At 31.3% G+C, this 17,635-nt stretch overlaps 1 protein-coding gene across 2 annotated transcripts in view; it reads right to left on the bottom strand.

The window, feature by feature from the left end:
* The window catches only part of Elk (Eag-like K[+] channel), a 257,112-nt gene that overhangs the window by 24,156 nt on the left and 215,321 nt on the right, over positions 1 to 17,635 (bottom strand). For both annotated transcript variants that reach the window (XM_071183358.2, XM_016068630.4), the window contains 3 exons: positions 9,327 to 9,567; positions 6,670 to 6,830; positions 2,125 to 2,329 (listed from right to left, as the gene is read on the bottom strand). In XM_071183358.2, the coding sequence (XP_071039459.2) occupies positions 2,125 to 2,329; positions 6,670 to 6,830; positions 9,327 to 9,567 (607 nt within the window). The remainder of the gene's footprint in view (positions 1 to 2,124; positions 2,330 to 6,669; positions 6,831 to 9,326; positions 9,568 to 17,635) is intronic.

Raw genomic sequence — 17,635 nt, 5'->3', positions numbered from 1 at the left:
CGAAAGGGTTAAGAATACGAGTCTGAGTCTGGAGTAAGTAGATTAAAATGTTGGTCATTATCTTTGCCTTTCTCAAGCTAATTAACAAGTGCAAAATTGTTTATTATTTTAATCATAAAGAAAACTAATTTGAATAACATAGACAAGGCAGTGATGGAATAAACTAGAGTAAATTCCGCTAAATTGTATTAAGTTAATAAAAAAGCTTTTTTTGAGGTTTAAATTATGTTAAAATCCATCAGAATGCTTAAAATAAATTTAATTAAAAATATGTCTTAAAGTTAATGAAATTATTATGGTAAGCTTTGAAAAACATGTAAGACTTGATTTGAATACTCGAATACAATTTTTTTTGTAACGCATTAGAACTCACATATTTGCGTAGTTCTCTTCTTGAAATAAATAAACTTTATCGGAAAAAAATATATTATTTTAAACTTATAGTATAAAAATACTTGAATGAACTTTAATATAACATTGAACTACATATATTTTTTGCTGTTATTATGACTAATTTTCAAAAAATATTTTTAGTTTTAAATAATGAAAAAGGATTTTTCATTTTTGATAAAACTGATTTGTGGTTTGAATTGATGTATGTTATTTTTTGATTAGGCACCGTATTCCCAGGGCTAAAGAGAATAGAAGGGCTAGTTCACTCCGCTCTTAGAGCTGAAGCTACGATTTTCCTCCTCATGACGTCACTGTGCCCACAGATCTCGGAAGATCGCACGCAAAGATATTATGATAACTTTGCATCATTCTCTTTGTAAAAATAAGTTAGACCTTTTCTGGTTATTAGCTTTCAAACTTTACGTAATTAACACATTATTTCCATTCATAAACATAGTTTAAAAAAACTTTCTTGGCTATTATACTAAAAAAATTCCATTTTAAACTTATAAAAATATTTTACTAGTTGGCGAAAATGACACTATAAATACTTTATTTTAAAAAGTTCAGTTTTAACTTTAATTATTAAGAAAAATGAAAGCATATATCGACACTTTTTTTATCTACATATTCTTTTATAACAATAAGTTAAGTTAAATTTAGAATCCCCGATTTTAAAATATGTCGTTAATAGCAATTTGTTCACACTTAATCATTAGGAAACATCAACCTTAAACGCTAATTACTGAAACAAAATAATAATTTAGGTTCATAATGACATTAGAAATTTTACAATTGTTTATAGATATTTAAATTTAAGATGATATAATTTATAGATATTTAAATTCAAGAGAATATAATTTTTAAAAGAATCATAAATATTTTGAATAACTGCATTAAAAAAATAAGTTATGAAATTATGAGAATTTCAACTGTACACTATATATCTTATTTATATACTTTTTACTTACGTTTTAATTTTCTTTGACTTTATCCATTTTTTAATTTTTTTCACATGCCTTTCTTTTTGAAGTAACGAGGCGGTTTCTATTTAGATAACGAATTTTTATAAAAGTTCTTAACGATAGAAAAAACGTATTGCTGTTTTATATAAACTGTGTCATTTCGGAATCCATTCCTTACATACTAGTTGTTCATTTACTTTAGGGAACACGCGGAAAACTATATTTTTTCCTTTTGTTTTTCTATCAGAATTTTTGCAAGTTGCAATCACGCAAACTGGCATTTCATTAATAGTTTTAAAATTTTGTAAATTCACGGCAAAAACTGAGGAAAGTCATTATAGAAAATTACAAATGTCTTAGAATATGTCACAAAAAGAAATGCTCCAATATTAGTTAGAGCTAGCAAGGCCGAACGCTCTGTTCTTGAAGTAAAAGTGCGAGCTTTGCGCCAAAGTGACGTCACTAGAGAAAATCGGAGGATTGGCGCGGCGAGAGTTTCATCAAAGGAGTGAACCAGCCTTTCTATTCTCTTTAGCCCTGCCGTATTCCCCAGAAAAATTAGCAATCTTTCACCTTACAAACTCATCACGACGCAAGCTTGACCTAATTATTTATCGGATGGAACTTGCGCACTATTGATGCATAACTAAGAGTGTGGAATGGATTAAGAGTGCAAAATCTCTCCACCACACTAATTATACTAGAATTATAAATTTTTCTCCGAGAGTTAGTGTTGTTAGAAGAAAGTGTGAATAGTGATACTTACCCACATCCCAAGTTGAGGGATTTGCGTCAATCTCAGCGAGTGCAATTACATACCAGATACATGCCATCCAGTGAGCGACCAGAGAAAAGAAAAGCATCAGCAATGTTAAAATAATACTGCTGTGTTGTGAATAGCGATCCACCTTCTGAACCAATCTTGCTAAGCGGAGGAGGCGAGTGAGTTTGAAGAGGTGCATCAGTGTGTTCTGAAAACAACAACAACAACAATTATACGTACAGTAGTGGTAATTTCACTGCCTGATGCTCTCCTATAACAACAAATCTAGTTAGCTGGAAAATGCGGTAGCGATTGAAAATATGTTTGAAGAAATCTAATTGCGTATATATATATATATATATATATATATATATATATATATATATATATATATATATATATATATATATATATATATATATATATATATATATATATATATATATATATATATATATATATATATATATATATATATATATATATATATATATATACCGAAGAGCCATTACATTATGACCACCCTGCTAATAACATGTAGGAGACCACCTTTAGCCCTCAAAACTACTAGCCCCCGCCGTGGCATTGATTCCACATGGTGCTGATAGGTAGGCTGAGGTATCTGATACCAACTGGTCCTGCAATTCCCTCACATTGCGAGGGAGTAGCGTGGCAGCACGAGTTTGGTTTTTCAAGTAGGACCACAAATGGCCTATTGGATTAAGGGTTTAAGGGTTTCAGGGCCAGGACATGACTTGAAAGTCGCTGGAATGTTCCTCGAATCAATCCATGACAATTTGACCTTTATGACATGGTGCATTATCCTGTCGGTAAACACCATCCCCCGCAGGAAAAATTTTGCTATGGATGGGTGAACCTGGTCTGCAACTATGTTCAAGTAGCTTACAGACGTCAGGGATTGTTCTATGAGGATTATGGGTCCTAATGTGCCCCATGAAAGTATTGTTCCTGGGCGACAAACCATGAAAACCTGGGCGAGCCCATTGCTATAGATGGAGGGTGGTCATAATGTAATGGCTCTTTGGTGTATATATATAGATTCATTTCTTTCTTTCAAAGAAGATTCTAACTTGCGCCAAATATATGCGTTAAGTTTAGTGGTGTTATAACAGTATTCTTAAAACTTTGCCATTCCGAAAATATTGTAACCAGCTGCTATCATTATATCGACTATGTGCTTGTGTATTTTTCCTTTCAAAAATAATTATCATCAAAAATATTAAAATAAATTTTTAAGTTCTATCAAAATTTGATTTTGCAACTTGAGGAATTGTTATTGTTGTAGTGGGATAGGTAAAAAATTGTGTCTGTGAATTTTTTGGGAAAATCCAGTCTAGATATTTAAATCAAGAAAAACAAATTACTTGTGCAAACTAAAAAGTTGAAATTTTTGTGTTGTATGTATTGTACAGATCAGCATAGTTTAAATTTTCCAAGCATTGAAACTTAGGAAACTTAAATAAATAAAAAACACATTCGTCGAAACTTTTAAGTAAAAAATGAAAAATGCTTGTTGATTTCCATATAGCAAATTGTATTATAGGTTTATCGACATTTTTTCTTTATTTATGAACTTATTTACAAATTAATTTTTCTAATTCCATTCCTTGATTAGCTGATTCAACGATTATCTGATTCCCTAAATAGTTGGTTTGCAGATTCTCCTAGACACAAATACGTCTACAAACTATTTTTTTATACACAAATCCACCCATTAAATGATTAAGTCATTATTTCTCCTCCACTTTTTCTGTAGTGGGGTCAATTGTAACATTTTTTACTTAACTATTTTTAAGTAACAAAAAATCCAATATATTATTAGTATTAATTGACAGACGAGTAAAATAGACTATCCTCTACTAGAAAACAAATATATACCTTATTTTAAATGTTATTATATTAGTTATTAACAAATTTTGACAGTCGTGCACTTGTTACAATTGTCCCCACTTACGGAGTCAATTGTAACTGTTCATAAATTCAACTAAAACATAGTTAATTATACATATTATCATAGTTGTGATATATTTTTTTATTGATCAAAATAGTAATGATATTTTAGGAATAAAAATAATAATGAGCGGCGACCTAAAGGGTTAAACTTTTAACTTTAAGGGGTTAAAAATTTTAATTTATGCTGTGAAAGGTGACAAATGAAATAATGCACATGCAACTTAATATAAATGATATAGGAAACTATTGGTGGTTCTTAAAGAGTTAAGTAATGGCTTGTAAACATAAGATTATTTATTTTCAGCTGTTACAATCGTCCCTTTACTTATTGTTACAATCGTCCCCAAGACGCCATTTCAGCTTCATTTGTTAAAAGCAATGCTAGTTAATTAATGAAACTAATCTTTTTTTTTGGAAATGTTAATTAAGGTGTCCACTTATATATTCGGTTAATAATTTTTATTTGTTTAAACAAAATTACTTTGTTACAATATAATATTCTAACACCAAAAAAAGCACTTACGTTGCGTGAAAATATCTTTTGTGATGTAACTCTTTCAAAAGTACATAAAAATGGTTGCCAGCAGGGGTGTATATGTAGATTTATTAAATACACCTTGTGCGCCTCCTAGGAACTAAATCTAGAACCCGACACTCGAAATTTTTGCTCTGTTACAATCGTACCCTGTTACAATTGACCCCACTCTCCCCTACTTTTTATTTTATTTACTTACTTACTGAATGAAAACTATTGCTATGGCATTACGAATCTATAATAATGCGCTCTTATAATTAAAATAAATAATCTTATAATAATCTATAAAATAAGATAAGCATGCGTTAAATAAATAAATTTTATAAACCCTTGAAAATGCATAAACAATACAAAAGAAATGAACTGTCGTCATAGTAACAGTGACTGACTTTGGTTAAATGACGTTGACTTTAAATGACTTTGGTTAAAATCAATATTTTTCATCCCATATAAGATAAGTTTATAAATTAATGATATATAAATCGTGTAAAATCCAGTATAAAAGCTCTGTAATACGTAATATTACAATATTTTAGTTTAGTTAGAATTAACAGTTGCCTTTTATAAATGTATCTGAAACAAGTTATCTGTTACTCTAACTTAAAGTTTCCATTGATAAGTTTTAATGATTCTTGAAGTTCGATCGTGTTGCTGCATGAATTCAGTTTGAGATATTTTCTCGAGGGAGTAGGTCCATTAGTGAGCTGGTCAAGCATTAATATTTTATGCCCTATGGATACAATGAAAAAATAGATATCGGTAACGTTATTTCGGAAAATTAGATCTCGGTATTGGCCTCCACTAATCTTTTTCTGTTAAAAGAAAGACTGATTTATGATCTTGTGCACATGTTACATTCACTCACTTCCTCTTTCAGGATTTCAGGAGTTGTTTTTCTTTCAGATGTCTTATTTATTAATTCCAATTGTTAAAGAAGTCTTAAATTTACAATAAAACCTTATGTGTTATATTAAACAACATTTTCCCCACTCCATATTTCCCCCTCTTTTTTTGCGAATAATGTATTAATGAAGAAGTCTAAACAATTTGATTTTACTTCTAGTTTGACGGATTAATGAGCACTAGGGTCAAATAATTTTTGCTCCAGCCTTATTATTGGTTTTGTCTTTGGGGAAAGTTATTGGAAAAAAGAGAATCATCGCCTTTGTTACGTGCCTTTTGTTCTGGAGTGGTTCTCGTTGCTGATACTGTGAGTTACCAATTAGGAAACAATTAAAATGCATCTTCGAAATCAATCCTTTCTGCATGAATCTTCCCTTATCACTAGTAAGTTCTGTTGTACTATAATGCGAACATTTTAAAGCTAATTTAAGCATATAAATGTAAAGAATTACTAATTAATGAGAAATAAAAAAATGCTTTATGATAATGCCTATTAACTCTCCACTATTTCTTTTGTTAAGATTATATCTATAAAAAATTCGATTCAAAAACGTATAAAAGCTTAAAATACATTAAATTACATTTAATTGGAGCATTTTAATATGTATTCAGAGAAATTTTAAGTTTTGTGATAGAATTAATCAAATGATTCTATTAAGTCTCAAAATCTTGGTGTTGCATATTTTGAAGAAAAAAATTAAGAAAGTGCCTTACATCATGTTAATCTTATCTACAAAATATAAAAACACATCAACTGAAAATCGTGAATTGTTGATATAAATACGTAAGAAATTTACGAATTAGACTTAATATAACTAGAAGTAAACAAGATGAACGATGTTAAAAAAAAGGTGTCTTAATAATAATTTCAAGTGATAATTAATATTTGAAGAGCCTAAAAGAACATGCAAATTGACATTTAGACAATTTAATAAACTCAAGGCGCATTTTATAGATAGTTTTTTTTTCTTTAAGATCTGCCTAATGTTAAAATTTAATAAAATTAGTTTATGTTCTACATTTTTAATTGATCCTTTACGTATTTTTATACTTAGAAAATGAAATATATATTTAAACAAGTCTCAAAGATTGAAAACATCAATTGCTATAAGGAGAAAAAAAAGGAAGCTACTCACTCTGCTATAGAGATTGCAGGCATAAAGGAGATCAAAAGGTAAGGCAGCAAGGAGATCAACGACGAACCATCCTCTTAAGTAGTTGATAGCAATCGAATGGGGATCAGCAACAACTTTTCCTTCCTTGTTCACATACGTTGTACGGAAATTCAGAAGAATATCTATAAAATATTATTTAAGGTACTATGAGAAATTTCAAAATAAGTTCTCAGCGTTTATAGAATTTGTGCATGTCTACATATAGTCTTTATTTTAAGTAACACAAAATGGTCTACAAAAATATAAAATTTTATTAATTCTCTTGAAAAATAGAATCTAGTACAGTTTTAATACAATGGAATTTATTACTTTAATGTAGTTCTGGAAGAGTGAATTAGACCAATAACTAAACTGCTACATATAAGGCTGTTACATGTAATTGTACTCAAATGAACTGCTGCAAAAGCAATGCTGCTTCTTTTAACTCAACAACATTGTTTACCCTTTGTGTAAACAATGGTTGAAGCTGCTTAGCCAGTACTTTTGATTATGTCTAGACAAACCCTAGATCATATTTAATATTTGAAATATAAAATATGATTTGTCATGTTTAAATATTATAAATATTTCTCAATTTAGCGTTAAAAAATCCCAGGCGTATTAGAAAACTGAACTATTGATAATTTTAAAAGTAAAAGATGTTCTTAATAATCAACTATACATCTTTATTTCTTTTTTATAATAATAAAATCAATAAAAACATTTAAAGTAAAAAAGAGAGTTTGATACAAATATCGCTTTGTTTGAAAATAATTATTGTACTGTGTTGAAAAATTTCAGAGGCCCACTGCCATTCTTTACATAATAAAAATCCTCTCTGTCATTACAAGGCTGCTAATGAAGTTTATTATTTATTTATATGGCCTAGTACACATTAAGTACAAAGTAAATGACAAATCTTTTTTTCGCACATGGAGACATTCCTAACATACAGTAAAATCAAAGTTTTTCACAGTTAAATTCCCAACTATGATTTCCCTTATTATTTTGTTAGCAAAACAACTAGAACACGTTTCTTAGTATCTACATTTAATATGTTATGTAACGTAAACGATTAGTTTGTTTCTTGTTTAGTTACGAACACTTCTAGATTATTAGAGTTGAGATGCTCCATCAGATTAAATTTAGGTAAAGAAAAAGTTTGTATAAAACCGGTTGCATTCAAGTTCAGCCCTGGTCATTAAAACTTCCAATTTATCGAAAATAGGGTAGATATTTTTTACTTAATAATTTAAAAGATTTTTCTTTAGTTACTTCGATTTAATAAAATAAAATAAAATTTTTTAATTTTTTCTTTAAATTAATAAAATTTTCTTAAATTCATAAGTGTATAGACAGACATACACGCTAGTACATTGCCCCACTATAGCTGCTAAAGGGAACTCTACAGGATGAGATGGGGCCATAAATTATGTTGAGAAGAGGAAAATAGCATGTTGCCTCTGAATCTAGAGGAGACAGTGGATGGGAATCATTTTTGCGTCTTTGCAGATTGATCAAAGACGTCAACGGTCATTATTTAAATTTTTTTGTAACAATTAATCAAATAGTTTTTTATAGTTAGCAAATTTGTAGTATCTTTTGTAGTTGTTTTTTATATTTCTATCCTTTCTACTTTATCAGAATCTGCATATTATTTTTTCTCAATTTTCACCGTCGAACATAGTTTGCTACCTCAACTTTTAAAGTAAGATTTCATCTTTTAGATGACTTATACCCCCCTTATGATTTTGCCGAGCTACTATTGTTATTATTTGCGATTTTATTATTTGATCAGAATGCAGTATTTCTCAATATTCGGTGGATTTGGATACAAATTGTGTCCTCTAAGTTAGATTACAAATTGTTGCAAATATTTATTTCAAAAATTTAACCAATTATTTATTTGTGTATTTGCATTATCATCATTATCACCCAATCATTGTCAAGCACCTAGCTTCACTTTTAAGGCTCTATCTTTAAACGGGTATGGTAGGAATGCCACCTGATTTTGGTACTGGTCTAAGTCATCTAAGTTAGATTATAAATTATTATTCAATATTTATTTCAAAAAATTTAATTTGCTATTTGTATTTGTCTAATTGTATCATCATCAATCAACCATGGTCAAGTACCTAGCCCTATTTTTATGGCTCTATCTTTTAATGACCATGGTAGGACTGCAACGGTCAGACAGGTTCAATTCTGATCAATCCTCGTAAGACGACTCGTCAGAGCCGGTCCTCTCTCAGAAACTTCCCCACCCCAATAAATGAGAGATGTTTCAGCCACGGCAAATTTAATGTGTACCTTGCTGCATGCACAAGTCAGTTGTCTTGTTGGCCACCAGGATTTAATTCCTTAACCCATGCTCTCCAACTAGGGGTACATAAGCACTATGTGTTTGTATTATGCGAATAAATTTAAAAGCATAGTTAAAAAATACTTTTAGGCACTTTTATGATGACGAGGAATTTTTTTTTAACTCATTATTCACTAAGTCATGAACTGTTATATATTTTTTATAAACAAGTAAATTATGCAACCATCTTGAAAAAATTCGTGTCTGTTTTGTCTGTTCGAAATCGATAAAATGGATAGTTTATGAAAACAAACGATCTTTATGGCTTTCAGCTTACCAATGATAAAAATAGACTCCATAATCACATCTGTGATGATTGTCTTGTTAAATAAAGGAGCCTCGCCCGTGTCCCGGAAAGTGGCGCTGTAGGGGACGACGATTGCCACGTAAAACGTTCCAATGAGAATCAACCAATCCCAACACGTTTTGAACAAACCGTAATGAGACAGAATAAAGCGAGACTTTTCAATTGATTCTGCTTTGTATTCAGGCATGACAGCAGGACGATGGAGCAAGTTCTAGAAAAAGGGAGAAAATACAATTAAGTTCAAAATATAAGCTAAGTAAAAATGGCGCTTTCCCGACACTCAATACATTCAAAAAGGTTAGGAAACGAACAATGGATGCTGTTATTTTGGTTTGAATTAATTTAAATGCATGACCGTCTCAAAGAATTTCATTATTCAAGGTAATCCTATACAAAGTTAAAAAGGCATTATCAATGTTTATTTGGCTGTTCGGGAAACCTAATCGGATAACATTATTGTTGCCAATAAATTTAAACTCTTTTTTTTTTATCCCTAAGTCTTGGAAAGAATAATATCCTTTAATGCAATTCGGGGCTTAAATGCAATTTTTGTTTTAAACTTTTAACTAAGTACATTTTAAAAATATTGAGTACACTCCGCGAGTTTAAAAATGTCGAGTTAAACAAAAATAAGGATATTATTTGAGAATAATATTCAGCCAGGCGTTGTTAAGGATTTGAACAATAGCAACTATGTAAATTAAACTGCAATATCCTTTTCAGTAAAAGGTATATGATTGAATTGAAAAAACTCTGCGTAAATATTCTAAAAAGGAAAACAAAAGTTGATCGATATTGTATTTCGTTAACTGCTACAGAATGCTTGCTGTAAGTTTTGTCACACATTAGTTAAAAGCACGATATTCTAAAGCTTGAATCTAAGGCTATAATAGCTCCAGTAAAATAAAATATTCCTTTCAATCTCCAAAAGCACTTTTTTATGTTTTGATTCGGCTAATAACTTGTTTTTATTTCCCCCCAACAATTTCGTCTAGTTCAAGGGTTTCCAACTTACATGAGACCGGGGGCCACAACTAAAAACACACATCAATTGGCGGGCCCCAACTTTATCAAAATTTTATGTAGGACTCTTATGTTTGAAGGAACATTAAATATGACTGTCAGATTTTTACCAAGTTCTACAAAACAAAACTATTGAATTACAAATTAAAATAAGAAGTAGATTTTTAAAAATATTTAATTGTCATTAACAATATTTTCAAAAATATTAAATAAATAATAAAAATTCGGGCTGCAATAACATCAATGTGCACCTATGTATTAAACAATTTATGTGCAACAGATTTCTAATTGTTAAGATATAAAACATTGAAAAGGTTAGCATTAAAACTTACACAGCACACAAAATGTTCAATGAGAAAATTGAGGTTTGTCTGCTGCAGTCACCAGAGAATAGATATTTACATTTAAAATTCACAAATGTGTGTGTAAATATTTTAGTCCAAAATGAGTGGTTTCAAAAAGTTAAATCGGTGAATTTCTTCGAGAAAATTTCTGATACACATATGCTAATTTATCTTCACAAAATACAAAAAAGTGAAATAAAAAAGAGCAACAAACACGATTATTTTCGAATTTAAATAAATATTTTCTTGGATGCAAAACCTGAGAAATCAATTTTTTTGCTCTGTTGGTATGTTAAATTTCACAAAAACGAAGAAATTACGTTTTTGTTAACGAGAAAAATATTTTAAACCCATAAAGATTTTTTACGAAAATTGTCCGCAAAAAAATGACAACTAATATGTTTTAGCTCGCGGGCCACAAAAAGGGTTCGTGGGCCAGATGCGGCCCCCTGGGCGCCAGTTGGAAACCCCTGGTCTAGTTTATACCTAAATTCTTTGCATAACGTATCAAATATATCAGTGTGTTATCAAAATTCGTATACTACATTGATCAAAACAAATAAGTGGTATTATAATTTTATTAATAAATTGCAGAGAAAGAAATTTCTAGGAAAAAATGACTGAATAACAATTTATTTAATTATTATTTTACCATATTCAAACAAAATAATCAAAGAACCATGAATAAGATGGTATTCAAACTGTTAAATGGGAGACAAACCGTTTATTAGTTGCTTTCGACTAATACGTTCAAACATTAAAAGTTTTATGGAACCAACTAGGCCTACCTAATAAAGCTACTTTTTTTCTTGCAGCTGGTTACATATTATAACCGAGAGGGCTAATTTGTCAATCTGATGACCGACAGAGTGGAGGTTCGATTCCCAGTGTTAATACCACAATATTTCTTCTGCCTTCAACATATGGAGAGTTTGCAATGTCATGCACTTCCGAATATATCACTCTGCATATTTTGAATACGATACTCTTATTCTCGCATAAATGGCAGCATCATAAAGCAGCTTAACACAATAAAGCCTAGTATTTACCATCTCTAACGAGAAGTGAACCAACCAGATATGCTATTGAAACACATTCAATGGTTCATTTAATAAAACACAGCTCAACCACAGCTGGACTTCAATACCTATTACCTAATGCAAAGTCTAGCTAAAATGACCAATTAAATTTCTCTTTTACGGTTTTTTAAACCATGTTAATTGCAAATGATTAAAAAACCTTTTAGTTTTGCATTCATGATATTTTAAGCATACTAATAATTTCAAAACCGTAGAGGTATAAAATGTTCTTTACCGTAATTTCAGAATAAAAATTCTAAGATTGTGATTTGGTGACTAATATATGATATAAGGTCTTGTAAAATATAAAAAAAAAGAAAATGAAAAATAAATAAATAAATTTTATTGTCGATATTTTTCGGTAAACAAAAACTACGCAATTCGTGCATCTTAGACTGATAAAGAAAAAATGTGACTTCTTGAATAAAAAAGGGAGTTTCAATTAATGGTGTGGTTTCTCCTCTTCGAAAGCAATATCGCATACCTAGGAGGCATAGAATCAATGAGGGACTGGAGTATTCTCCACTCCCCTTCTCAAGAAGAGAACATTCCAGCAGAATTGATTCTGGGTGTGATAAGCGATTAGCTGCTCTTTTGTGTAGAATGCTCCAAGCATGTTCTGCTAAGCGCGCATTTGAAAGAATGATTGAATTCATTTGAAGAATTTCTTCGTTGAAAAGGAAAATTTTCACTAGCTGAGTGTGATGTGGCTTAGCTTTACAATCCACTATAATGAATTCATTTCTGACTATGGCAGTGTAAGTGATTACAATAGGTCTAAGGTATAGTTTGTCTAAGCTTAGAACTCCTCCCGCCACAAAGTCTGAAGTCGCCTGGAGCTATGGAAACAAGAATGGCGCATTTTAGGGATGGTAGCTTCACTCTAGGACTAACACAATAGACCGAAGAAAGAGATTCCCTTTCTCGCTTACCAGAGTCGAAACTACTCCAAAACCTCGCACCCCTACTTGAAATAGTCATATCTCGTTACCATAGTCACCGCCACAGGTCCAGACGAATGTCTGGGGGAGTTCCTTATTTTAAACAGGTCCTTTGAATCTCTTGTCTTTTGAGTTAGGTTCAAAATTACAAGGTTACGGAGTTGAACAACGTCAGTCGTCATGTTGGTCCGAATCATGTTGGCTGTTCAATTCAGTTATAAAATTACATACATCGAGAATGAAAAATTCAAAACTGTAAAAAAAGGCATCTTTATTCAGAGAAAGTACGTTTCAGTGTCGAATTTTTCAACTTTAAGTATTTTCTGCACCAATTAATCAGCATATTTAAGGTTAAGCCTTCTAGCCATTTAGATTGAAATCAAAGAGATATTCATTTTTATTACACCATGTCCGACATGAAATTCGACATAAAATTTTTCTGATGGAAAATAATGCTAAAAAAAAAATAATCGCATTTTATAAATTTGTGCTTTTTTTATATCAATTACTTAAGACACAAAAATTGTGTTGATTAAGATGATGTTGTTCATTAAATTGTGTGTCAGAAAAAGCATTTAAAAAATATACACGCATGTATAATTTTACTTACTCATTTTCTGAGCTATTTAAATGATGCCTCATTTAACTTAAGATTGCTTAACCGGAATGGAAGATAAAAAAAATATAAAAAGAGAATATTATTCAAGGAGCAGAGAATTTTTAAAAAAGAATAGCTTTTTTAATTTTAAGATTTCTGAGAAATAAGAAAGATATTAACTTTTCCGCTCCAATAGCAAGATCCTTTCGAGACATTTTTTGGAAGCATAGTTGTAGTTTAGTATAATTAGTTATAAAAACTGTGGGAAGCTGAAAATTGTAGTAATCCTTTTAGTTTACTTCTAAATGAAAGGATTAAAAGTTTGTTTTTCCTTATTTAGTGAGCTTTGGCCTTGCAGCTCGAAAATGTTGGCCTTTGAGATTTTAGGAATAACAAAGAAAAAAAGAAAAGAAAAAAAACTAATTTTTTTAAAATAAAAAAATTTTATACAAAAGAATGTCTAACACAAAATTCCACATCAATTGAGTAGTTGCTATTTCTAATTTTTTCTTAAAACTTTCCCAAAAAATTCCTTTTTATTCAAATAATTAACAAACAAACAATAATTTCACAAGTCTTAAATGGTTACTATTAATTTTGAAATGTAAAAAAATATATGTATATTAAAAGGACAACAGCAGATAAAAAAAAAAAAAGAATTCTAGTTCTGTCTTCAAAAGCATAAAAATTAAATGCATACTTGTTTCATCCTTACTTTTTATCCTGAAGAAACAAAATGTGTCCATTGTGGTATGAATACAGTATAAAGCTTCTAATTTTAATCTGTAATCATGGAATTGTGATTTTTTTAGAATTAACTGGAAAATAGTTTGAACATTAGGGAAGTTAGTTTGAACATTAATGAATGGTTACTTCTTACATTACATTGATATAAAAAAACGGGCATAAATTGGTTAACACATTGATCTTATTGACATTGCTAAATTGTACAAAACCTTTCTGTTAAGACATAAAAATAACACGCAAGAAAAAGAAATAAGTTAAAAAGAAATAATTGTTTCAAAGTTTGAAAGAAAAGAGGTATTTCGGCTGAGTCATGTGAATGTTTGCAAATTAAATGAATGTTAAATGGCTATTTGAAAAGTATGAGTTTTGGTTCGGGTTACTGATTTGTGCTTGTACATTTTGATAGCTCACGATTAATGCTGTTTGTCAGTATTTTAACCGATCATAAGCACTTGTTTTAGTGGTATACAATATTCCTCAAACAGCCAGAGGAACGAATTATTAGATGCAATTTTATAGTTAGTAGGTTCTTAATGTATGATATTTGAGGTGCTAAGATTGTCGTAAAATATCGAATCGTGTGTGTAAATGAGTGTGTGGAGCTCTAAAAAATAGTACACGTCTACCTATATAAGAAATAGCACGTGTTCAACCAGCGAGTTTCTCCAGCTAAAGTAAGTACTAATGTAATGCCAAACTTTTTTTTTTAACGGCAGGCAGTAAACTTTCGTTCTTCACTTCGAAAGATGCCGGAAGTGTTGCTCATTTAACGTTATCCAGTGGGCACCTGTGAACCAAAGTCACAGAGGCGAGCAACATTACCCACGCCACATTGCCGCAGATACCCATTAATAGGGTGGGTCACATTCACACATCACACAACAGAGAACAACACACAGAGAGGGAAACATCCATGCCCTGAGCGGGATTTGAACCCGCTGCCACTAGCGTCACAGTCAAGCACGCTGACCGCTCGGTCACCTGGCCGGCATGCCACATTATTCAATTTTCAATATTACACTGTTGCCCCAACAAAAATGCGTTTTGTTATGTTTGCTAAATTTTTCATGTAAGCTCAATTCAACATTGAGTCTATTGAATAGATAAATATTGAGTCCCTATGATTGCATCAAAAGTATGCAAACACTATATTTTATAAGAGTGAAAAATGGGTAAACGAAATTGAATTTGTAAAATACGAATCTTACAACAGTTATTATATAAATGCATGTAAAACAAAAAATAATATGTATCAAAAATTTTAATTAAAAATAAGGATATTACGCAAAATACCATTTTTAAAGTATAATCTAGCTGTTTATCTTAGATAATGTAATTTGAAAATTCTGTCTGGGGATTTGCATCTTTACTTTAAATTAGAAGAGGCTAAAAAAACTTTTGAGCATGTAAGGATATCAACCGTTCTAATACTTGAGTATGTTGTGACGTATTATACGTTTGTTAATCCTACCTGTTAAAATTTTCAAATATATCATAATGCAGTATTCTTTTTTCCATCAACGTAGTTTTAATATACGATAAATTCATTCTGGGTGTTAAAAATCCAAACAACTTCATTAAACATTTTTTAGAAACTTTTCAATTATGGGAAATTTATTTTAATTAATTTTCTCATTATTTGAATGTTGAGACAGTACCGGTTGGAGTAAAAATTTTATAATATAATAAATTTTTAAAAATTGATTTCTTGCAGTTAACTTTGCTTCCTAATCCCTAAAAAAATAAATTTATATTTTAATATGATTAAAAGGCAAATGATTCATTGCTGTTGATGAGAAAGGCAAATAATCATTTATTTATATTTTGGCTGTTATAGATTAATATAGCATATAAGGAGGTACGGGGCTTATCCAAAAAGTAATAGCTATTGAGTCGATTAAAAACATTTATATTTATCAATCTTAATGAATCTAAGAAACACATTAAAATGTTATAAAATCGGTTCCTCTTGGGCGATACATAGTTTAAAGAGGTTTTTAGGAATCGAAGATGTTGTGGTAGGCTTTTTTTCTAGAATGTCTCATAGAGCCTTGATGTGAAAGTCTTTTACTCAATCTAGTGTTCCGGCACCATGTCTTTTCATGGGTGTTTTCAAGCTCGAAAACACATTTCAGGAGCCACACCAGCAGTACTCAGCGGTATCCATCACATTTTTATGAAGTTTTCCTATCGATTGCAAAGTCTGCTATTTGGCGAAATGAATGCCTGCGCCATTAAAATGGTTTTAAGTTCAAGATTTCTGTCATGCTCATCCCATTTATTAGCTTTTCATCGGGCTTCACCACTGAGTTTTTCAGAGCCTTCAGTCTCCGTTTGTCTTTGCATTTTGATTGACCGTTATTAACCAAGTCCGCGTAAGATAGAAAAATTCTCATCTTGGACAGCCAAGCTTCACACGAAACTCGCTGTATGAGTGCTTCATGAGAAACGGAAACGACTGTAGTTATTCTCTGGATGAATGTTGATGATTGAGCACATTGCAGCATGCATCCACCGCATTGCAAAATCTGCGAATTTACGTTTTTGGACAAACCCTGTATATATCTCACTCCACTCAACCGTGGCCATGAACTTAGCCCCATTTTTCAGTAATCTATCTTTTAACAGCCATGGTAAGAACGCTACTTAATTTTAAACTGCGACGTAAGGTGACATGGGCAGAACTCGAGCTGGTAGCCACGGTCTCCAAGTTTTTATTTTACAACCAATTTGAGGACTTTCAGCCACAACAATTTTAACGTGGAGCTTGCTGTGCGCACTCCGTATGTTTAGTTTGCTTCAAGGATCGAACTCACACTCGGATTTTCCCCGATGGAGTGAGCGACATCTTCTCGATTGCGCTACCGGAATGCTCTCAGCACATGTACAGAAATATTTAGAGATATATGTCCATAACAAGTGGTTTTAATAATAATAGTAAATATGCTCAAGTGGTTTGAATAAACAGACTTATAAATAGATTTTTAGCGACTTATGTAGATATAAGGCTTATTCAAATAAAAAATGCATGCGTGGGATTGCGCCAGAATGACTAGCCCCTCTTCCGAAGACGGATATATAGGGCGGAAGGAGGTGTGCACTGCATGTGGCCTTCAACAGAGAAAGTTGTTCGTGGGTGAGGAAATTGAAAGTAAAGCCGTGCTACAAAATAATGCATCCAGATCACAACAACGATGGATTTCCTGCCCCAAGGGGATACTGTTAATTTAACACAATGATCGAGTTCATTGACAAAACTACAAAAAGCGATCAAAAGCAAAGGGCCAGGCTTTCTTACACAACAAGTGATTCTTCTACATGCAATGCCCGCTCTCACATGTCCTGTGAAACTCAGACAACTTTTCAAAATTTCCGTTAGGAAGTGTTGGAACACCTCGCGTACGACCCAGATTTGTCACCCTGTGACTTCTACATCGTTGGGTCACTTAAAAGAGCATTAACAGGAGACACGTTTTCATTCGAGCGACGAAGTGTAAGAAGCTGTACAGGACTTTCACCAGAATCAACCACAATCTTTCTACAGCAA

The sequence above is a fragment of the Parasteatoda tepidariorum genome, chromosome 7 (genome assembly GCF_982258835.1).
Source record: "Parasteatoda tepidariorum strain Cologne lab strain chromosome 7, Ptep-v5.0, whole genome shotgun sequence".
NCBI classification, from domain to species: domain Eukaryota; kingdom Metazoa; phylum Arthropoda; class Arachnida; order Araneae; family Theridiidae; genus Parasteatoda; species Parasteatoda tepidariorum.
Note: the sequence above shows the minus strand (reverse complement) of the source record. Positions and strands in the feature narration are given on the sequence as shown.